At 46.5% G+C, this 23,860-nt stretch overlaps 1 protein-coding gene and 1 pseudogene across 1 annotated transcript in view; one reads left to right on the top strand and one right to left on the bottom strand.

Moving 5' to 3' along the window:
- Positions 1–2,768: 2,768 nt before the first annotated feature.
- The window catches only part of LOC117802298 (tubulin beta-4B chain), a 37,699-nt gene continuing 16,607 nt past the window's right edge, over positions 2,769–23,860 (bottom strand). The window contains exons 2-3 of the mRNA XM_034660394.1: positions 3,607–3,715; positions 2,769–3,240 (exon numbers count right to left, since the gene is read on the bottom strand). Coding sequence (XP_034516285.1) covers positions 3,122–3,240; positions 3,607–3,715 — 228 coding nt within the window. The 3' untranslated portion in view covers positions 2,769–3,121. The remainder of the gene's footprint in view (positions 3,241–3,606; positions 3,716–23,860) is intronic.
- LOC105240046 lies at positions 15,144–22,464 on the top strand (annotated as a pseudogene).

Here is a 23,860-nt window from a genome sequence, read left to right as displayed (position 1 = left end):
GGGGGGGCGAGCGGGAGTATGTGTGTTGGGGGAAGAGGGAAGGGTAAGGCCTTCGGGTGCCTTGTAGGATAGAGAAGTAATGTGTAACCAGAAATTCCTATGTACTGGGTGTTTCAAAGTCAAATTTTGTTAACTCAGGGAATACTGTGCTGATTCACAGATGACTTTTAAGGTTGGATAGTTTTGCAATTACTGAGGCATCCAGATCCCGCTGAGATGCCAATACTGATAGGGGAGCAATGAAGCTGAAAATAGGGCACCGACTGAGAGTCTCCACAGTGGGGAGAGCCCAGTATAGGCTGAGTACAGGAACAGTAAGGGAAGAAAGAGCCCCAGCAAGGTCAGGGGCTGAGTCAACCAAGGAACTGTCAAGTCTGACTGGATACTAATGCTGGGGCCGGAACCTGCTGTCCAATCTTACATAGGAGCTGAAAGGAAGTGCTGGAAAAGCAAGGCAAGGAAACTAGGAAGTACATGTGAGAGGAAAATTAGAATGGGCCCTCCACCTGCAGGGCTGCCTCAAAAAATCTCATGTTGCTACTCTGAGCCCAGCCTAAGATAGAAATGTCCACTGTAGCGGCCTGAAGTTCCAAATTTAACTTACTGAATTGGAACTAGTTCTAAGGCAAATTGTAAGAGCGGTCAGGTTTCTCTTTTGATTCTTTTCCCACCTCTTGCTACTCTTTCCCAAATTTGAGCACACGGGCTCCATCCCCTTATGAAACTCTGTACAAAGGAAGTGATTTAATACCAATCAACTGAGGTCTTATTTTGATGAGTATATTAACTCTGCCAAGAATATTCACATAGATCCATAGACTTCCAAAGGGAACTGGTCAAAAGGGACCTGAAAATCACATTTTCTAGAATTAAAAGATATTCCAAAATTAATCTGTCTTTGTCACCCTTCTTGAAGAATCCCAAACCAGAAGTTACATAGTCTGTCCTCAAGCCCCTTCTTTAATGGGACGCTCACTACAGCACCCATTCTTGCACTGTTGTGTGACTAGTACTTTCCAGATGTTATTTCACTTAATCTTTACAATGACCCTCTGGAGTAGATATTATTATGACCATTTTTTGGAAAAAGAAGCTAAGGCTCAGAGAGATTGAACACTTACCCAAGGCCATACATCCAGTAAATAGAAACATCACTTACTCTGTGAACAAAGGTTCAGATGTTGGAACCAGTTTCAAAGACCATGTGCTTTCGATTCGCCAGACGGCCCATTTTGGTAGGCAGAATTCTAACATGGCCCCGGGAGCCACACCTTTTCCCCGTTGTTCAAACACTAATCTAGGTACTCCTGTGAAGGGATTTTGCAGATATGACTAAGATTCCAAGTCAGTTGACCTTAAAAGAGGGAGATTATGGGGGTGGCCTCCTCGAATCACATGAGCCCTTTTAGAGCAGAGAATGTTTTCTGGCTGGTGGCGGGAGAGGACATTGGAATTTCAAAGGAGTAGAGACACTGTCCTGCTGGTCTTGAAGGAGTGGCTGCCACGAGGGCCATGTGCAGGGGACAGCAGGCAGCCTCGAGGAGCAGAGAACGGCCTCTGATCAAGGGCCAGCAAGCAAACAAGAACCTCAGACCTATGACCGTGAGGAACTGGATTCTGCCAACCACCCGAGGGCCATGGAAGAGGGCCCTGCGCTCCAGATGGAGCAGCTCAGAACGGTCAGCTGAGGACAGGAGCAGAAGACCCACAACTCTCGACCACAGAAACCGTAAGACAAATGTGCTGCTTTAAGCCACTGAGTTTTTGCTAACTTGTTACACAGCAATAGAAAACCACAGCATCTCCTCTTTGGGGAGTGTCTCAGGGCAGTCCCCCAGAAGCCAACCTGAGACAAGGGTTTGAGTGACGTTTACCGCAGGAAGCAGCAGGAGGGTAGTAGGGAACCGAGCCAGGAAAGGGAAGTCCCCAGGCTGCATTTGCAAGCAGGTGCTGGGGTGGGCACAGGGCTCCACGCTGGGGGATCTATAAGGGACGAGGAAGACCATCACCCAGAGTGGTCCCACCAAGAGCCAGGGAAGCTGGACTATTTATCCCCTAGTCTGTCCTTTGACAGTTCTCCTTCCAAAAGGGCATGATGGGCAGGACATGCAGTAGGGAGTCTGGGAGAATGTCGCAGGAACATGGGAAGGTACCAACAGTATCCGCCACAAACACATCCTTAGAAAGTTCCTTCATATCTGTGGACACCCTTCAGCCATTGGTCCAGGTTTGGTTCCTTAGCTAATGATGTCTGTCTTCTCCATACTTTTCAGATACCTGTAATTTCCATACTCCTGAGGTGCTCTTTCACTAGTTAGAATTTCCAATCCCTTCCTGGACTCCTTCCCCGGCCCCCTGAAACAGGATTTTGAGTTCAGAACTAGTGCAATTGTCTTGACTGTGAGCTATGAATGCAGCTCTGACCACACCAGCTTCTGGGCAGCCTCATCCTACTGGTGACTCATATGAAGCTGTCCTGGTTTTTCGTGGAGCTGCTAAGAACTATCTCACCTTCCTGTCGCTCTGCTGTTAGTATTTGGATTATAGGGAAGGACATTTCATCTATGGGTGAGCTTGGGCACCATTAGGGGCTGATAAAGGCACCGTGTTTATGACCCGTTTGTGCAGGTCTGCATTCAGTGTTTAACATATCTAAGTATCTAAAATAGATACAATAAACTACCAAGGGCAAGGGCACATTGTGATCTGAAGAGAAGATGGGCTCCAAGAAGCTGGCCCCACTTCTGGTCCTAACCTGTGCCTTTGGCCTTGGGCTCTCTGACGTGCTTACCTGCTGGCCCTGGTCCTCTGACGTCACCAGCAGCCTGTCAATTCCTGCTGGAAGGCTAGTCCCTGCTCTGTATTCTTCACCTGTCACAGGCTGCTCTGTAGTGGCGGGGGGCGGGGCAGGGAGGAGTAGGAGCCCTCTACAGGCTGACAACTGTTCTTTGAGCTGCCCAGAGGGGGGCCAGAGAAGGGGGCCGCCCCAGGATTAGGTGGAATTAGGCCAGGACCCAGGGCTCTCTGTGGACACAGTCTCCACCTTTGCATCCAACACTAAGAACTCTGATTTCCTCAGTGTTGAGAAGGGAAGTCACTGAGCCGGTTGCCATTGTCATGACTACATACCGAACACGAAGTTGTCTGGCCTGAAGATCTGGCCAAATGGCCCAGACCTGACGGAGTCCATGGTGCCCGGCTCCAGATCCACCAGGATGGCCCGAGGTATGTATTTGTTACCTGTGGGGAACACAGCCAGAATTAGACATGCAGCGGGCAAAGGAATCACAGACAAGGCTGTGCCCTATGCGCCTTTCACAGCTGAATCATTAGAGAAAATTCTAGCATCTGAGACAAAAGTGAGCAAATAGAGGTGCTTTTCTGCCTCAGAAGAGGAGAGATAATGGCATGCTTAGTCATGGCCAACATGCAGGAGCCGTGAGGAATCACATAATGTGTCGTTTCTAGCAGGTGACATTTAAAATGAATGCAAGAAACATTTCTTTGTCATTTGTCTGCTCCTAGTACATTCTGTCTGCCACAGTACGCAAAGCAGGGTCGACTGGGCAAAAACATTCNCTGGGCAAAAAACATTGCAGTAATCACCAGCAGCTTCATTGTAGTACACGTTGATTCTCTCCAGCTGCAAGTCACTGTCTCCATGGTAACTGCCAGTGGGGTCGATTCCATGCTCATCACTGATGACCTCCCAAAACTGGGGGGAAAAAAAAATCACATGATAGGCTGGCATCCTAAATATCAGTAAGGATGGCCCTTTTCTCCCTCTCATGTCCTTGGAACAGTGGCCACTGTGGTCAGTCAGTGAAGGAGTCCTAGAGCTGCACCCCCCTCTTCCTCCAGGGGTGCTGCAGAGGGGCACGGAAATCTGCAGAGCACTGGCCATATGATGGCGACAGACTGAAAGCTGGGAAGGGCACTGAACGAGGAGGGTGGGCACAGCAGATTCCCTTCTAGGGAAAGCCATGGATGCTGGGGAGGCCATCACCCCCAGGCAAGGCTGACTGTCACAGCATCCCAGCTGATGGATGGGTCCTGCCAGGACCAAGGACGCTTGGACCCCGCCCTGTGACTGCCTCCAGGGATCAAGGTCTCCTAGGGCAAACCCCACCCAGCCCTGCAGGCAGCACAGTTTAGACCACTGACAGCCAGAAGGCAGGCCGCCCCTGCCCACGGCAGGGCTGGGTAGGGAAGGGCAGGCAGGAGGAGTCTGAGAGCCCGAGTGCAGACAGTGGGTAGAGCTGGGCACGGTGAGGGCACAGGCTCCATTGTGAATTTGCAGCAGGAAAGGGGGCGGGGGAGGTTGGGGTGGGTAATATGGCGGTTGTGAAAGAGACCACGTCCTTGTCCAGGCGCCCGCCCACACCCTTGCACCAGGCTGGCTCCTGCCTCGCCCACTGCGGTCGGTAGTCACAGCCCCGGGACGTCACCTGCTGCCTAGTAGACAGGAAGCCGGACTCCGACATTATGTCTCATCATGTCTATGGTGCTCATGTTAGGGGAATTATCTACCATTCTGATCTGAGAAATCTGCAGGTGTCAGACATCAATCAGAATAGACTTTTCTTTTATAGGCAGGACTGGCAGGACTATGTAGGTGAGGAGGGAAAGAGATGGTGGGTCTGTAGGTGCAAAATCAGGTTGCCCAGCTGGAATATTTTTCTCCGTAGTCAGCAGATTTTCAGACTGAATTGTTGAGAGGGGCAGTGTTCACCTGTGTGCTTATTTAAACTTGGCACAAGCCAAAATTTATGGGCTGTGGGGGGGGGGGGAACCTGCCTACAGTTGGGTGAAGCAAAGTAGAGGGCAAGAAATGGGCAATTGTGAACGCTTGGTCATTGCCTCCGTTGTTTCAGAGATACAATCTGCTGTTAAATGCTGTGGGGGGTGGAATAACAGTCATTGTGAGGTTGGTGTTGGTTCAATCAGTTGTCAGGGGTGGGCTGCCTTCCATTCTTGGCTCTGAAGGACTAGCTGCTATCACCGGCTGTGCGTGTCCCTAGAGTGACAGTTGTTAGAGGGTCCTCAAAATCAGGAGTGTCATAAGAGGTATATTTAGGAATATACTAAAAAGAATAATGATTAAGGGTTAAATTAGGGAGTAAAACCACAATTCCAAGTTTGAAGGGAGTTAGTCAAGTAGGCTCTGAGATGTTGGGCTTGAAGCATACTTAATGGCAGAAATGAAAATAACAGTGGCAATTTGATGGATTTTCTAGTTTGCAGTGGATATTTCTGGCGACGGCACAGACATTTATGGAGGCTCATGCAGTGGTTACTTCTGCTCCTTTGGGAAGCCAGAGTCATGGCCAATGCCAGACACTTGTTGAGGTCTGTTCACTGGAGTTATAGTTCTCTCGTGATGGTGTTGAGTCTTTGGTAACATTGTTTATAGTTCTAGTAATTTCCTGAAGCAGAATATAGAAAATGTAGTTCTGGCAGACTTTCTGAATGGCCCACAGAACAGCAGCTCCAGGCACAAAGATTGCCCACGTGTGGTCTGCTGTAGCAATCAAGCCTTCTGAGAGTCCTCAATCCCCTAGCCTCTTGTTCCAAGGGTTCTTGATAACGTGGCAAGGAAGGAAGGTAAAGCCTGTCTGGGGCTGGGATTCCACATCTAGGTTTGTAGATGTAACATGCTTTTGTAAACCTTTGAATCAACTAGTGCATGAAAAACTGAAATCAGAGGTGAGAATATAGCTCTGGTGATAAAAGCAGGAAGTCAGGCTAAAGATTTGATATGGGCTAATAAGATTAGCTCAATAACAGGACCTATTCCAACTATAGGCATTCTTTTCTCTCTCTCTTTCTCTTTTTTTTTTTGCCATGCCCCTCCCCATGGTAGACATCGTAGACCCAAGAGATCATATTCACCCAAATCTTGCACCCCTCTTTTAGACCATGCCCCAAATCCGAGAATGTCTGAATTTCCTGCCCAAACTGCTCTGAGCCCACTTCTAGTGAATGTATAAGTCTCTCTCCCTGAGTCTCCCTGAGGGCAGGCCGTGCCTGAAGTGTGTACCTCTAGGACCAAGGGGAGACTGCATGTGAAGAGGGGGTGATGGAGTTTGGATGTGTGGTCTGAGACACCCACAAACATGCACACAAGGCACAATAAAAACTCTGAACACTGAAGCTCAGATGAGCGTCTCTAGTCGGTGATACTCCATGCATATTGTCACACATCAATGCAGTGAGAGTAACATGTCCTGACTCCGTGGGAGGACAACAGAAACTCTGCATGTAGTACTCCTCTGGCCTCTGCCCTATGTACTCTTCCCTTGGCTAATTCAACCTGTATCTTTTATAGACTTTACCTATAAAAACAAATCTGTAGCTGTGGTATAAGAGCTTCCAGAAAGCTCTGTGAGTCCTCCTAGTGAATTATCAAAACTAAAGGTGATCTTGGAGACCCTTGACCTTGCAGTTGGTGTCAGAAGTAAGGATGTTCATGGGGTGCCTGGGTGGCTTAGTCAGTTAAGTGTGGCTCAGGTCATGATCTCAGGGTCCTGGGATCAAGCCCTGCATCGGGCTCCCTGCTCAGTGGGGAGTCTGCTTCTCTCTCTCTCTCCGCCCCTCCCTACTGCTGGTGCTCTCTCTTTCAAATAAGTAAATAAAATCTTAGAAAAAAAAAAAAGAGGTGGGGATGCTTTTGAAGACTGTTCCCTCCGACTTCACAGTTGGTCCAAATGCTTCCCAGTTTGTGTCAGAAGTGGAATTTGCTAGCCTGACTCTGACTCACTTAAACATATTGCTCAAGAAAAGAAGGATGAATGGATGGGGGATGGTGATCCTTTGATTCTTGAGTGCCCAAAGGGTCCCCTAGGATACAGGGGTTGAGGTGTGCTGCCATTAGTATTGGAGGTAAAATTTGCCAGAAGAGGGGAGCCTGGGTGGCTCAGTTGGTTAAGTGTCTGACTCTTGAATTCGGCTCAGATCATGATCTCAGAGTCATGGGATTAAGTCCTATGTCAGGCTCCGTGCTTAGTGTGGAGTCTTCTTGTTCCTCCCCACCCCGCACTCTCTCTCTCTCTCAAATAAATAAATAAAATCATTTAAAAAGTTGCCAAAAGAATTTAGAAATGACAGCTCCAGCCCCTGAGGAGGTGGCTCACTGGATGCATAAGGAAATCCAAAGTAACAAGAAACAAGCAAATATCAATCCCTTGGTTGTTGTTACCTGTAATAACCAAAATGAAAGGTAGAGTTTTGGGTGGATCTCGAGGCAGAGCCAAGATTGGGATCAGGCTATTCTGAGTTATTTTAGGACTGCCACCAAAGGAAATAGTTAAGCTGAAGCCACAGATAGCCAAGATTTGCAAGAAAGGTGAAGGGGAGAGTCAAGAGACCCATCCCAGGAGGATAGGAAACCTTTAAACAGTTATTGATAAACAAAGCAGATATTGAAGGGATTAAAATAAAGGTCTTACTGCAGCACTCTCAGAAGTTGGACGGACTGCGGAAAGCCTCTGCTGTCCCCCCCCCCCCCCCCCCCCCCCCCCGCCCCGCCACATTGAAGGGCCTTAAGCAAATCTGCTCTATCTGCCGTCGTTTGGAAGAATTTCCAAATTCTGGATGGCAAAGATGAAAATGGGAAAACCACCCTGGCATTGCCTGAGGTGATGGTCCCACAATCAAATCACCTTAAAGATTGACAAAAGGGCCTGGTCCCTTGACCTGATCCCCAGCTAGGGCCCCGGGGCATGTACACATGAGTGGGCAAAATGGTCAGGGAGTCCAAGAATGATGTTTCTGGGACTCCCTGACACGAGAGCCCTGTGCACCCTGATGTCACAGCTAGTGAAGTCCTAACAGGGTTGCGGTCAGATTGGAAAGATAAGGGTGTGACATAGTTGGTGGGATTCACGTGAAGGTTTAGATGAAGACTGAAATGTTTGAATAGACTATGTGAAGTGGCTGTATCTCCATTACCTGAATATATTATAGGGGTGAATATTGTGTCTGATTGGGCAATGCTTCCTCTACCCTAGTATTATACAGTGGAAGTCATGTAAAGCCACACATCAACCATTATTAAGTAGACAGCTAAATGAGAGTCAATAACATTGCCTGAGCTCACACCATGTGGGCTGTTGTTAATTTGACTGGGGTGACAGTGCAGACGTATCTGTACAATAATGCTGTGTGAGGTGTGGGGCTCATGACAAAAGTGGTGAGTTCCACCCAGCAATGACCACTGGGATTGCTGTTTGAAAATTCCAGAACATTCCTTTTTGAAAGACAATTACTAGCTTGCTATTTGACATTAATTAAATTGTTCCTATGACTGAAGGACATAAAGTGATCTTGAAATATCCATAATGTCTTGGGTAATGTCAAAAAATACTGTCATGGGGAGGGGAGTGCTCAAAAGGGTTTCATAATAAAAAATAAGTCATTTATATAGGAAATGGCATCAAGGAAATCCAAGGAAAGGTAGACATGAGCAGGGAATTCCTTCTCCTATAGGACTGAATTTGGAACCATCTGACGTGCTGCTGGACCCTATAGCTGCTTCAGTGTTACCATATAAACAACTCTCTATTGACCAACAAAGAGCTGCTTGGTTTATGCATAGCAATTTCAAAGTGGACATTTCCAAGCATCCTGTTTGGAAAGCTGTCACTCTTATTGAAGAAGATAAAAACAATTCAGCTTAGTGGGCTGGAATGCATGCTATTTGCCTCTATGTTTGGGTGTTGATTCATGGTGGTGGCCAATGGCTGGGCCACGTGGTCAGGCAGATGGACTATGGAAAGCTGGCCTATTAAAGGGATACCCATATGGGGTGCAGCCCTATGAAAATCACTATGGGAATTTGAGGGGTACATTAAAGTAGGACATGCCAATGTCCATGAGAAGGACCTCCTCCTGCTATCGGAAGTAGATGGAATTGGCAGGTGGCAATCCTTGAGGTGGCCTTCTGAGTCCATGGAATAATGGATAGGAGACACTCTAGTAATGCAGAGATGGGCTAAATTTAGACATATTCCTCCAGCCCCCTGTGAAGCACAAAATACCGACCGTACATTCTGCCCACGAGAAAGACAGAGGCTGCGGGTGGTTCTGAGGCAGCCCTCCAGCGGGGAAGGCCATGCACGTAGCTGTCAAATCGGGCTGATGCGTGTAGCCCCTAGAGTCTACAACTGGGCTCCTGCTGTAATAGACACTTGCTCTGGATTGGGTTTGCATACCTGGTGGTAGAGGCGAATGTTCCAAATAGTATAAAAGGACTGAACTAGAAGATTTTGTACCAATTTGAACCACCAAGTCACATTTCTTCAGCTCAAGGAACATATTTTTATCCTGATAGTTTGAAGATGACTAGAACAGGCAATGATTAAGGCATGAAGGGCTGGCTTCCATGCCTTCATGAGTCTGTGCTCGCACTCAACATGTAGAGACAATGAAGTGTCCACATTAGGAGGATTTCTCCATTTTTCTATGGGATCTGGGGAATGGAGCGGGAGGGGGTGCTATGACTCTACAATTCTTCCCCACGTAACCTCCACTTTTCTTTTTTCCTACCTGATACCTGGGATGGTGGTCCTGGGATCAGAGCAGTGACCACAGGCACCAGTAGCAGGGATGATCCCTAAGCAAAAAAAAAATGTCACCATACCTTTAAATCTTCTGTCAGAATTCCTAAGGGTCTGATGGAGTAGGTGGTGTCTTTATCTCATCTTGCAAAATTGACATTAACAGTGAATGCAGCTATATTGCCTGGAGGTGAAGAAAGTCCACTCTTTCCATATGTATGTAACCCTATATACCTATGTAGGGATGAGAGTGGGTTGAGGGGAGGTACTTGCTAGACTAGTATTGCTAATGGCAATCTAGACCAGCACAGTAGCCAAACCTGACCTCCTTTCCCCAAAAAGGTGGAAATGCTTGGTAAAATTCAAATGGTAAATGTGGAAAAGGAGGAATGGTAGGTGAGGATAAAGGAATGAATAAATGGTCTATGCAATGAAGGCAATGAAACATTATATTGGTGCCTTGAGAGAGACTCAGAGCAAGACACGGTATTGTCTCTTAGCTCACTTACACCACATGCCCTAAAAGGTGGGGCCATACACTGATGGACTACTTTTACCTTTGGAAGCTTGACAAGGTCAAATGGAAGGCTACAAAATGCGGGGCACAACTCAGGGAGACACCATGAGATATCACAATGGACTGGACCAGTTCCTGAAGACTCAGTGGGGCTCTGGTAATGCGGCATATGCTCGACTCTTGTTTCCAGGGGGCGTGCTGTGATACGATGCACCACTGGCCTTGCCGAGGACATTCAGCCTTCCGATGTCAACAGGTCTTATGGTAATGCTGATATTCGTAATCAAATATATGGAGAAATTGAGTTAGAGCTTCCTTGGATTAATAAAATGACCGGTTTGGGAAACAGCTGGATTTAACTAATAACCATCAGCTAATTTTTATGCTAAATAGTTCTGTACAAGTTTATTATACAAATAGCAACACATCGAGAGGGGCAAAGAGTAATCAACCCAGCACAAAAATGTGAATATCTATGTCATGGCTTTATAGGGTGGAGGGATTCGTTGTTTACCATCGCTGTGTCTCGTAAATACTACTTAATTACAGGTGCCCAGACAAAGGTGATTGGCTTGCTGTAACAGAGTCTTGGCCAAAGGCCAGGGTGTGAGCTGTATAGTGAAGACTTATCCAAAGAGAGGTCTGGCCTTGGCTTTTGGCCCCTGGGAGGTGATTTTTAGGCCCCTTGAATGTCCAATAGGATCATCTTTATTTGCCTGAGGGCTTTGGCCACCAGACACTCTGTCAACGTGCACCTGATAGGGCTCTGGTACTAGTTCAGATCTCCCAGGAGCTAGAGACTGAACACAGCAGCTCAACTGCAGGCTGGGCTGCAGACTAACGGTTGGCCACGTGAGCAGTATGTGTCCCCGGTGGCGGGAGATAAAAGCCCCAATAAAAATTCTGGACACCCCAGGCTCAGGTGAGCTTCCTTGGTTGGCAACCCTCCGGCTGTGTTGTCATACACAGAAACTGGGAATTAATATTGTCCCTGACTCTGTGGGGAAGGGATGACTGGAATCTCTACATTCAGACCTTTGGGACTCTTCCCCAAGCGTCTCCTCTCTTGGCTGATTTTAATCTATATAATTTCCCCAGAATAAACCCTAACCATGAACACAACAGCTTTCAGTGAGTTCTATGAATCCTTCTGGCAAATTATTAAAACTGAGTACGGTTTAGGGGGCCCTTGAACTTGCACTGGTTGTCAGAAGTGAGGGCAGTCTTCTGTGTGGACACTTTGTGTCTTCTAAAACCTCATAGTTGGCTGTACTTTCTTCAGGGGGTGAAGTGAGTATGTACGTTATGAATGCTGAAACCTCCAGCCTTCTACTCAGCAACGAGAATGCTGGCGGCCAGACAGAAGAAGCAGGATACTGGTGGGGATAATCTGGGCCGTATGATTATTTCAAGAACAAAGACGTCATAATAATGATTATATAGGGTTATCTTTTGCTGCATAAAAATCCACCCCAATATTTTGTGGATTAAGATGAACTATTTATTGTTAATTACAGGCTTGCGGGTTGACCGAGGGGTGTTGCTATGGGCCGGTTCCTCTGGGGCCTGATGTTCTGGGGTGGCTGCACTCATGTGTGAGTTGGTTGGCAGGTTCGTTGGTCTAGTGAGGGGCCCACTGTCATGTCTGGCAGTTGGCTTGATGTCAGCTGGAAAAGCCATGTGCCTTTCATCGTCCATCAGGCTAATATATGAAGGGTCCCCAGTGGCAGGAGAGGGCAAGCCCCAGTCCACAAGTGCTTTTCCTACCCTTCCTTGTATCACATTTGCTAGTGTAGCCAAATCCAGAGGGTTCCACCTCTTGATTGATTGAGTAGTAAAATCACATTGTGGGAGTGGGTATCTGTCACTTTCTCTAGAAACAGAACCAGTAAAGCCTGAAATCTGTAGGGCAGGCTGGAAGCTCAAGCAGGATTTCTATGTCACAGTCTTGGAGGGAGTCATCTCTGGGAGACCTCAGTTTTTGCTCTTTTAAGGCCTTCAGCCATTTAGTGAGGCTCATCCTTATTATGAAAGGTAATCTGTTAATAAAACGGTAAGTAGACGGACTGCAAATGTGAATCGTGTCTACGAAATACCTTCACAGAAACATCTAGACTAGTCTTTGAACAACTAGGTTCCACAGCTTAACCAAGTCGACACACAAAATTTCGCCATCACAGAGCGGATATTCAGCTGTCATTCGGTCTGTACATCAGAGATAGCTCATAATTCACCCAATGAATCCTACACCCAAAAAGCTCTAGGCAGGGGCCTGGAGACCACAATAGCTTCTTAGCATCTCTGTCTTAGAAATGAGCACACAACTGAAGGTGACCAGATACCTGGAAGACAGAGGCTCAGACAAGTAAACGAAGATTAAGAAGAAAGAAAGAAACATGGAGAAAATTATGACGGGAGAAGGAAACATCCTAAAAATCTTATGACTCTCCTCAGAGAAGATATGATAGTGTAACCATGAAATAAGAACAAAATACATAGAAAGTGAAATTAAAGAATTGAGAACAATTCATAGAAATTAAAAAATCTAAGAGCATAACTGAAAACTCAGTTGAGACACTGGAAGATAAAGTCAAGCAGATCTGAAAAGTATAGGAAAGAAAGACGGGGGATGGAAAATAGAGAATTTGATTAAAAACTTAGAGGCCTAGCCAGAGTTCCAACATCGGATGAGTAACAACACCTCCACAGGGAAGCAGCTAAGGAAAAAAAAAACCCACAACTGTGAAAATATGATCATATAAATATATGAAGAAAATGACAGAAGAATGTGTTTCCAGATATAATTCTGTATGGAGGAGTCTATCACCTCCTTGTGATCTGAACGCATGATCCAGTTATTTGAAAATTCCTCGTCTCCCATCAGGCTGTCGGGAAGCAGGCTCGGAGAGACTTGCCCAAGAAGCCTACTGGAGAGCGAAGGGAGCCGGATGGGGGGAAATGAGAAGCTGAGGTGTGCAGTCCCAGGGCATGCTCTGGAGCTCGGAGGACTCTTCAGGGACGCCCCAAATTGAAGCAAGGGGGCCAAACCTCCACCTCGCCCCCCCAACGACCAGCTCCTGCATGTGCAACAGGTCCCCGAGGAAGGGACCACGCCTGTGGGTGAGGCAGCTCCCTGGCTGAAGGCAACTCTAAGAGCAGAGCTCAGCTGAGGCTCCATCAGCGGCCCAGGGGCCAGGAGCCTCAGAGTCCAGATGGGGGAATTCACTTCCTTGATTCACTAAGAAACTTCTAGTGTTAAGTCCTTTGAAGTCCTAATGCACACGTGGTCAGCAACCTGTCCTTACGCTGCATGGCTTGGTCTGCCTGCAGGGGAGCGTGACGTGGGCTGCCCGGCGGGGCCCAGGCTGGTGAGGAGCCCGGGCCCTGGCCGGGGTGCCAAGGCGGGGAGGGGCCCCGGCTGTGGGGCACAGCCTGGGATGGGAATGTGCAGTCTTTCTGAAGAGCAACATCAAAAGGGCCCTTGTTGTCACACAGTCAGTAATATGGTTCTTATCAGCAGCAATGCTGCAGTTTTGCCGTTGATAACGTCCGGCTCCTGCACGCAGCCTTCATGGGTCGGAATTCGGGCAGAGCACAGCGGAGTGCTGGCGATGGGCTCTTCAGACCTGCCATGCGGCTGTGCTGATTCAAAGAGCATCTCACACGTTACATTTTAAACATTTCCAATTTACAGAGGGGATAAACGAGAAGTACTTGCGTTGTAAATGATTTTTCAATTTGCGAGAGATTTTTCATCTAATGCCACATAACAAACTTTCTTACTAGGTCTTAATTATCATTCCAGTTACAAAAATTGAGTGAATGTCTCATTTGTTACCAAAATGGTTTCTATATTAGATCTCTATTCCATTTGTTCAGTGGAGCCTGTTCCGTGCCACATGTTTGTGAGATGAACGAAAAAGAAGGGAGATCCACACAGAGCTCCTTCTGTATTCTACAATCAACTAAGGCACTTTACACACACGCACACTGGCACACAGGACGTAGAGATTATCTCCTCCTGGTGCATGAGGAAACTGGTTCAGAGGGGTTAAGAAAATGGCCTGGCATCAGGCAATGCCAGCAAAAAACTCAGCGGTTGCATCTCCTGCCGCCTGACAGCACATTTTCTGGAGTTTCACATACATGGTTTCCTAGGCAACCAGCACACAGCCTCCAGGACTGTCTGCATGAAAGGGAGGAGGGGGTGGGATCCATCTACTCTTCCCCCTCACTTCCTGCATCAACAATGCAGCAGCCCTTTGTCGGGGTGTTAATGTGGCGAACACAGAAAGCCCAAACGCTTGCCTGTGGGATTTTATTTCCAGTGAAATATTTCTACTCACTGAAGGACCAGATGCATTGAGAATCCTGCCTGTCAGAGCATGGAGCCTGTTTCTGGTTTTATTCGCTCCCCTGCTTTTTCCTTTTCTCCTGGGCTTTCCTATCCTTGCAGCAAGTTCCCTTTACTAGTGGGCGAGAGTAGTGAGTACCCCTTATTCAAAGGAGCTTGTGCCCTCGAGAAACGCCAGGCTCTCTCCTGCCATGGGCAAAGGGCTCGGTAGAGTCCTCGCCGTTCTCTGGACCTGCCAGTGACCAGGACAAGGGCCAGGACTGGCAAATGTCTGTGTCACCAGACCCATTCATCTTGACATCAAGTCTTTGCTTCTTATCTTCCGTCCTGTGATGGCCATTGCAGATGGCCGCTGGGACTGGAAGAATTTGCTCTCCCTGCCCTTCTGCAGGAGACAGGCTTAGGCTGAGAGATCAAATACGCAAGAGGAATGAGAGTTGAAGCAGTTCGCTTCTTCAGTACCGTCGGCAATGTGGTCTTCATCAGGCCAAAGCGTTCCCTTTACTAAGAAGCTGAAATGCACTTTGCTTTTATGAGCAGCTCTCTCCTGATATAAATATTAATGAAATTCAAGCTCATGGGTGTTGCTGCTAAAAGCCATTTTGTTTCAGCAGCACTATGCTCAAGGAACAAGTTGGAAATGTCTATGGCCAGCCTCATTACATCTGGTTAGCGCCTTCACTTGCCATTTGAAATATCAATGGACAGTGACAGCATGGCCACAGGTCAAGGTCAAGAGGCATCAGCCGAGCTTCAGGGCGAGCCCGCAGGGATAGGAAACGGTGGGCTCAATTTTAGGGATGTGGCAATGCATCAGCATCTAGGGGTCTGAGCTGATGGATGAAGGTGGTGGGCACAGTCTCTGGGCAGTGACAGTCCCCAAGTCAGACTTCTAGTTTTGGACAGGCAGTGGACAGGGCGGGGACAAGGCTCAGTGCCCAGGCAGTGGGGCTGGCAGCTAGTTCCAGCAGGAGGATGGGCTGAGCCAGCTCACGATCCCAGGACTCTGCAGCTGGCAGCTGGATATTAGGCTACCCTCTTGAATTAATGATAAGTTTCTTGGGAGTGGTAATGGCATTATGGTTATATAAGAGAATGTCTCCGACCTTAGGAGGTATATACTGAAGCTTTTAAGAGTGAATTTTTATGATGTCTATAATGTACTTTCTAATAATTCAGCAAAAAAAAAATGTATACACACACACACACACAAATGCCACACAATGGGCAAAACATGAAATTAGAAGAAGGGTATTCAAGAATTGACTGAGCTATTCTTTTATCTTGTAGGGTTTTTTAAAAAAATATTTAATTTATTTATTTGACAGAGAGACCGCACTAGCAGGGGGAGCAGCAGGCAGAGGGAGAGGGAGAAGCAGACTCCCCACCGAGCAGGGAGCCTGATGCAGGGCTGGATCGCAGGACCCTGAGATCATGACTTGAGCCCGAGGTAGACACTTAACCGACTGAGCCCCCCGGCGCCCCATCTTGTAGGTTTTAAGAGTTATTGTTTAAATACGTTTTTTTATTTTTTTTTATTTTTATTTTTTAAGAGTTTTTGTTTAAATAACGTTTTTTAAAAGTTTTTTTTTAAAGGGTTCATGATTAGTTCTAGGCCTGAAACATTAAACATTAAACAGATTTTTTTAAATATTAAGTGGTACAGTTAGTTAATGTTTTGCTGACTTCCTCTTTATAAACATGGTATAGTCCAGAAAGGATAGAATAAGGTAAAAATGCTACCGTTAAATCCACCAGTTAAAAATGTGTTTCATAAAGCAGGCTGGGGAGTTCTATTTTTATCTTGTGTTTTCTTGTTCTCACATTTTCAATGCTTAATTGTTTTTCTCATTCAGAAGAACATTTTATCTGACTACCCACCCTGTGGCAGGAAGTGGAAGGGAGTGCTGTCTGGAGATTAAACCACAAAAGAGGACAGCGAGTCTTCCAGATCCCTGTCACGGTTCTGCTGTTATAGCCCTGAGGAAATAACTCGATCAACCAAAACACACAGAGCTGCCACGCATGGGGCCACTTGTACACAATTAGCAAGATCGTTAAAAGGGGGGGGACATTTCTATTTGGATGCTTGTGCAGATAGAACGTGAATACATGGCTCAAATGGGTAAATGCTTGAAAATCACGTGATGATATCTATCTCCCCTCCTAGACTCCATGTCCTTAAGGGCAGGAACCGTGTCTCTCCTGTTTACATCTGTACTCCCATTGCCCAGCTCCATAAATATGTGTTGAGTAAATGAGTAAATAAATAAATAAATAAATGAAGTAGAATAAAGAGATGTGACAATATTTGAATTTCACAATAGCCAAGGATTGTGCAAATCCATGATACAATTGTTTTTATGTTTTATCACGTTTGTAGACTAAATATAACAGACCGATGGCAATGCTCACAGGAGAAATGCTTAGTTAATGACACAGCATGATATGCATTTAAAATATCTGTGGAGTTAAGCAATGATTAAAGCTAATATTAAAAAAACAAAACTAACTGCTTCTGTTAGAGCAGTGGGATTTCAGGTAGCCTTCTTTACCCTGTGTACCGTTTGGTTTTTAATCAGAGTAATTCATAAATGGGCACGACCCCTGCAGGCAAGCAAACGCAAACTGTTTAATATACAAGAAAATTGCACAACATGGAAAATTACTTGCTTCCGTCACGAGGAATGTAGATTCAAAGTACGTGCTTATTTTTATTAGAATATTGGGAAGGAGAAGAGAAATTTGGGAAGTAACAAAATCCTGAATGGCTTGGAGCCCTAGCGCTCTGGCCTTGTTTCCAGAAGCCAGAGTTGATTGGAAGGCGTGGGAGGGCAGTGCACCTACGAAAGCAAAATGTAACTTCCATGGTAAACAGCATCAACATCCGAGACAAGCAAAAGGTCAACTCGAAATGAAGGACTATGTCTGTCTAATGCGTGACGAACTGTCAGACTCTTCACTGTAAAGGTAAAATTCGTGGTCCCCAGTTCAACTCAGGTAGGTTCTTCTGAAGCTCCGAGCCCACGAACATGGAAGGCACAGTGGTGAATTCGAATACACTGCCCCCAGCCACCTCTGAGCGATGCTCATCCTCGCTGGGAATTAAGAAATAGAAATAAAAACTGAGCTGCCTTCGGCTCAGGTCATGATCTCAGGGTCTGGGATTGAGCCCCGATTGGGGCTCCTTGCTCGGAGGGGAATCTGCTTCTCCCTCTGCCCCTCCCCCACTCATGCTCAGGCTCTCTCTCAAATAAATAAAATCTTTAAAAATAAATGAATAAAATGGGAGTGAGGTATTTTTCATCAGGTTGGCCAAATTTTTGAACCTGATTATGTCCACCGTTAGAAAATAGGAGTTTTTAGGGATGCCCGGTGGCTTCGTTGGTTAAGTGTCTGCCTTCCACTCAGGTCAAGATCTCAGGGTCCTGGGATCGAGCCCCATGGGAGCCTGCTTCTCCCTCTGCCTGCTGCTTCCCCTGCTTGTGCTCTCTGTCTCTCTTTCTCTGACAAATAAATAAATAAAATCGTCTTTCAAAAAAAAAGGAAGAAAATATGAAGTTTTAGGACATAAACACAGGAATCTAAAAAATTTTAAGTTTTCCTAAAATTGGTCTTCATTTCCATCTCAAGAGCCGCTGTTCTGTTTGGCAGAAACACTTCAGCTTAGTCAGTGAGGGTTAGTATTTGTCAGGTTGGGAGACCCGCAGTCACCTCAGGGCTTTTACTGTCCCCCCTTCTCCCTGAGGTGGATTCTGGGCAATGGGAGGTGGCAGGGATGCGGCTGTCCTGCCCCGCCTCTTCTCTGCCCGCCGTCCAGGATCCCGCGTTCTAGACACCTGTCCTTGCAGTCTCACACTGTAAGATTCTCGCTGCCACATCCTGCCTTGTCCCATGGTGATGGTTAATTTTACGTGTCATCCTGACCGGACCTTGGGGTGCCTGGATATTTGGCTAAACGTTATTTCTGGGGGGGGCAGCTCTGGACGAGATCAGCGCTGGAACCGAGGAGAGCAGATCGTCCTTCCCGGTGTGGGCAGGCATGAGCCCATCCGCCCGAGGCCTGCAGAGGATAAAGAGAGGGAGGATGGGAGGCTTTGCTCTCAGCAGACTGCTGGGGCCGGACATCTACCTTCTGCTCTCAGATGCGAACTCACACCATCGGCTCTCTGGGTGCTCAGGCCTTTGGACTCGGACTAGCACTACGCCACCGGCTCTCCTGAATCTCCAGCTTGGAGATGCCAGGCACAGGACTTCTCAGTCTCCATGATCTATGAGCCAATTTTTTAAAAAAAGGTTTCATTTCTATTTTGAGAGAGCATGTGAGAGAAAGAGAGAGCACGAGCAGGTGGAGAGCAGAGGGAGAGCAAGACTCTCTACTGAGCAGGGAGCTGGATACGGGTTGATCCCAGGACGCCGGGATCGTGACCTGAGCAGATCCCAGGACGCTTGAGGACTGAGCCACCCAGACACCTTGTGAGCCATTTTTTAAAAAATACTCAGTGTCTTTATAGATATCCTATTGGTTCTGCTTCTCTGGAGAATCCGGACTCACATACCCCTTGTCTAGATAATGAGGACTCTTTGGCTCCCTCTGTTCTTCCCAGTGAAAACATGAAACTTTCCCAAGCTCTTTTGCAATGTTTTGGGGCCCCGCGAGGCTCCCAGGGGCCGCCTCGGGACCTCTCAGCCCTGATGCGCAGCTTGAGATTTCTACTGTACAGGGGGCACATGCAGCTGGTGGGAGGGAACGCGGTGGGGTTTGATTTGCCGTTTCCCAGAATCCAAACTAAATTGCTATGCGGATTTCTGGCTTGAGAAAGCACCTGGGACTTTATCAGCGAGGATGCTTTTGTCTGCAAGGAACAGAAGATCCAACTGAAAACGCCTTTTGCAAGAAGAAATGTATTATCCCATATAACAAAAATATGACAGCAGTGGTTCTCAAAGTGTGGTCTAGTGACCCCTGGAGGTCCCTGAAACCTTTTCAGGGCCCCTGCATGGTCAAACCATCCATTCCAAGTGCAGGATAGACCAACGGATTTTAATTGTCCTAAAGCAGAAGTCAGGAGTTATTTCCAAAAAGCTAATTTCAAAAAAGGTCCTGTAAAACCTTTTATTTATTGCAATACAACCACACCCTTGTGTGTGTGTATCACTGTGGCCGTCGTTGAGCTGCACCGGCTGACTTCAGCAGTTGTAACAGAAACTTCAAGGCCTGCAGAGGAGAAAATATTTACTATCTGAACCCTTACAGAAAAAATTTATTGAGCCCTGTAATAAAGTATAAGTATTTGGGAGATCGTTTCAGTGTCCACATTATAAATAACCTTTAAGGGATTACAACTTGTTAAGTTTTTGGTGTCTACCAAAGAAAAGTACCCACAATTATCTGAACACGAATAAAAATACTCCCCCCTTTCTCCACTACAGACATGAGTGAGGCCAGATTTGTTTGTTTGTTTGTTTTTCAAGTGAAACAACAGATGAGAACAGATTGAATGCAAAAGCAGTTATGAAAATCCAGTCGTCTCGCACTAAGCCAGACATTAAAAGGGATTTGCAAAAATGTAAAACAACGCTTCTCATATCCCTAAGTTATTTTTTTGTTTTATAAAACATTGTTTTTCATAAAAAATGTTACTTATGGTAATATGTAATGGGTTTTCGATTTTATCATAGATTATCTATTTAAATTAATAATAATTACATATTTTTAAATGTTCTCAATTTCAATTAATAATATGGTAAATATTGACGGCTGTAAGCCGCATACACGAACGCTTATTGGGCTTTTCAGTGATTAAGAGTGTAAGGGGGCCCTGAGGCTGACAGATTTGAGAACAGCTGGTTTAGAGCTAGGACAGCTCCAGGCTTGGTTACTCTGTCATCTCACTGACGTTACCACAGACCCAGGTGTTTTCTAGACCGTTATTCTCAACACATTGTTGGCATTCCCCTTAGATCGGCTTCCCTCCCCGGTGCTGTGGCAGCCCTTTGTGGCACCACGTGTTTTCAGAGGCAGAAAAGGCCCTACTTATTTTTGCCCAACTATTTTTTAAGAGCAAGAAAAACCTTCCTCAGAACCAGAGTACTCTTTGTTTTTTTTTTTTAACTACATAATAACCCCCGCCCCCCAAAAAAACCCTCATTAAAAAGAGTGTATGGGAAGTAAATTGATTCCAGACCAACCCTTGTGCCATAAACAATGACAGCACTGGACAAAATCTATGAAACTACCGTTTTCAGTCCACGGAAAACAGACCCAGGACTCTACTTTCTGGAAAAAAGAGAAACAAATGAGGTGAACCCTACAATGACTTGCGCTTTCTGCCTGAAGAACCTTCTAAACCATGGCACAGAGAGAAGCAATCCAAGCGGAGCGCAGCTGTCTTGTTGAGTTGAGAAGACGGAGACGGATGTTTGGAATGCTGAGGGAGGTCGAAGCTGCAAATCCATGCAAAGAAGTTGCCCCATAAACCTGCATGGCACCTTTGAGGGTTCTGGCTCAAGGCTGGCTTTGTGGTGAGCAGGTGAGATTCCACAAGGCCAAGCAAAGAACAACCGCCAGGGGAAAGAGCGACTATTTGGTAATTCTCGCTTACATGAGACTGCAGACATTTGTGTTCTGAGCGGCCACATGGAGATATTTCAGTGAACTACCCAGGATGTTCAGTAGAAGTCCCAGAAAGGTTTCCCTTAGGACTAGAACTTAAGTAGCCCTGAAGGAAAGGCTACTCCAGACCCACCCAAAGGAGCTTGGAAACAAGCCTGGGAAGGACCACGCTGATCTACAAGTAAGTTAACCACCTGCAGGAGCAAAGCCCAACACTCTTTAGAAGAAGACAACAAAATCCACATGCTTAAAAGTGAAACATTTGCAATGTCCTAAATTCAATGAGAAGACGCTAGACGGGGAGAGGTAGGAAAACGTGACCTATAATCGGGGGGAAATCAAGGCAATAGAAAGAGAGCCAGAAATGACAGATTTTTTTAAATGTCAGTATGAGACAAGGATTTAAAAGCAGCTGTTACACATATATTGAAGGATTAAGGCGGTCGGCAGAGCAGGGCTTGGGGAGGAGGCGCTGGCCTGGCAGCCGGTTTGGGAGCAGTTCTGCGTGAGGTGGGCTGGCGGGGCTGGGGGGCACCCACTGGCCTGTGAGCTGGGTACAGCTCTTTCATCCCTTCGTGCTGCAGGTGCGCGTGTCCCGCCCGGCCTCACCATGATGCCTTCCACCCAGGCCTCCTTCTCTTCTGCTACCCAGAGCCACGGGGCTCAGCCGGCTGTGAGTTTTTAGGAATCAGCTACCCAAGAAAAAGTTTTACCCATCTGAGCCCCCTTCTGAGAATCCTCCCCCACAGGCAGGAGAATCGTGGTGCCTCCAGCTGAGGTCTGGTGCTCCTCTCTGCAGGGCCTGTGGCTATCGGGCCCCCGAGGCTGCCCCAGAGGTCACAAGGCACATTACCGCAGTAGGTGGCATCCAAGTCCAGACCGGAGACTGAGACACAAGCAGGCTATACACAGATCATCAGGACAGTTGAGTTCCAGACCGCCACTTTCTTTTTCCAGGATTTGAAACCGTAATGGAAACAGAAGCTGGGATTACACCTGAAGTTGTAGAAAAGGATGGTGTCACACAGATTACAGGAAGTGTGGGAGAAGCTCCTGAAAAAGAACTGGATTCCATACTGAAACATGAATCCGGGGTAGATAACATTTTGCAGAAGTTTAAACCCAAAATAGCTTTTGAATCGAGACAAATTCTCAGAGATTGGCAGAGGGATTGTCCTCATCTGGATTCCTGGTGAAAATATCCCTCAACAAAAGGACATTCCAGATTGCCCCTCTCGTGCCAAGAGACTAGTTGAATTCCAGGCCGTGTCTCAGCAGCTCGGCTACCTCGAGGCAGACATACTGGGAACACGTGTTGGTGAGGCCACCGGGCTGGCCTCCCCGGTGCTCAAAGCTATAGACTGGGCATTGGCTACACAGAGCAATTCGTATGAAGCAAGATGTAACAGACACACCTTAAAGTAAATGCTGTAAAACCTTTAAAATGCTGCTAATTTCTTCAACTTCCAAGAATTCCATGTCTTAAACTTTATCCTAGGAAATAATGATGCCAGAGACACAAGTTCAAAAATGTTGTTTCAAGCATTGCTTACAATGTCTAAATATTAGTGGAACAGAAATTTCCAGAATTAAGTAAATTTCGGTAGATCCACGAAGTGCAAGGTTATGCAGTCTTAACAGTACAGACCTGTATGGACACCACATAAGATATGGCTCTAAATTGACACCAAGATACCATTACGAATGGTAGTCATAGTATGATCATATTTTCATAAGAATATTTATACATATGTATGTGCATGGAAAAAATTCTGGAAAGATATGCACTAGGCGTGAACTGGTTACCTACAAATGGTGGACCCAAGTGAAATGATCTTTTCACTTATATGTATGTCTTTCCACAATAAAAACGCATATTTTGTTTTGTTGTTGGGGTGTGTGTGTGCCCGCGATTTTTGAATGGGGGTTGTGATTTCAAGAGAGGAGCAAGGAAATTAAATATTTTCCAAAACCTTTCCCCATAGAAAGGAAGAATGGATTTTTAGCACCCCAAAGACGTAAAATGAAATGGTTTACAAAACTGTCAAATTAGGAAAGATTAGCCATGCCAAACATTAGGTGAAGCAAGATAGAACCAGTTTTAGAAGGAGCCAAGCATTTGAATTCCTTTTTCATAGCACTGTATCCAAGGTTGAGAAATTTCCAGTGTAGGATCAGATCTAAAATTCCTGACCCACTCTGTCTCTAAGTGCTTGGCATTAGATAGACATCAGCTCCCTACCCTCCTGTCCTTCGCTTGCCTATTTCGTATTCTCCTCACCCTGCACTGACAGAGTTTTTATTGATTCTGTCCGACAGCTGGGCTGTAAAATGTCACATAGCACGGATGACGCACGTTCACCCTGGAACATTTTTCATTCCTCAGCAGTCTGTCGCCCAACCCTTCACCAGCTGCTGTGAGGCCAAAACTAATGACTTGGAAGCAGGTCAAAGTCCATGGGCATCTCAGATGGGAAGACCTGCCAGCAAGGAGTTCTTACAGGACTCATAGCACTTACACCAAGATGCAGTTCAGCAAAAGTGGCCGATGGGGAAATGGTTGAGAAACTTCTCTGCACTTAAGAAGCTTGAAGTTTAGCAGAGAGAGAACTGGAATTCCAACGTAAAATTGTCAGAACTGAGGGGTGCAGGAAATCCAGCTAGGTGTTCAGGAAAGAATTCCGGAGAGGAGTGGTGGGGAGTCACATCTGGAAGCCGGTGAGTGAGCCATGAATGTCTGTATTAGACTAGGTTCTATAGGTTGTCTATAGGATGGGAGGGAATCTCAGGGCCGCTCAGCAGGAGATTGTGGGGAC

Source organism: Ailuropoda melanoleuca, chromosome 5 (genome assembly GCF_002007445.2).
Source record: "Ailuropoda melanoleuca isolate Jingjing chromosome 5, ASM200744v2, whole genome shotgun sequence".
NCBI classification, from domain to species: Eukaryota; Metazoa; Chordata; class Mammalia; order Carnivora; family Ursidae; genus Ailuropoda; species Ailuropoda melanoleuca.
Note: the sequence above shows the minus strand (reverse complement) of the source record. Positions and strands in the feature narration are given on the sequence as shown.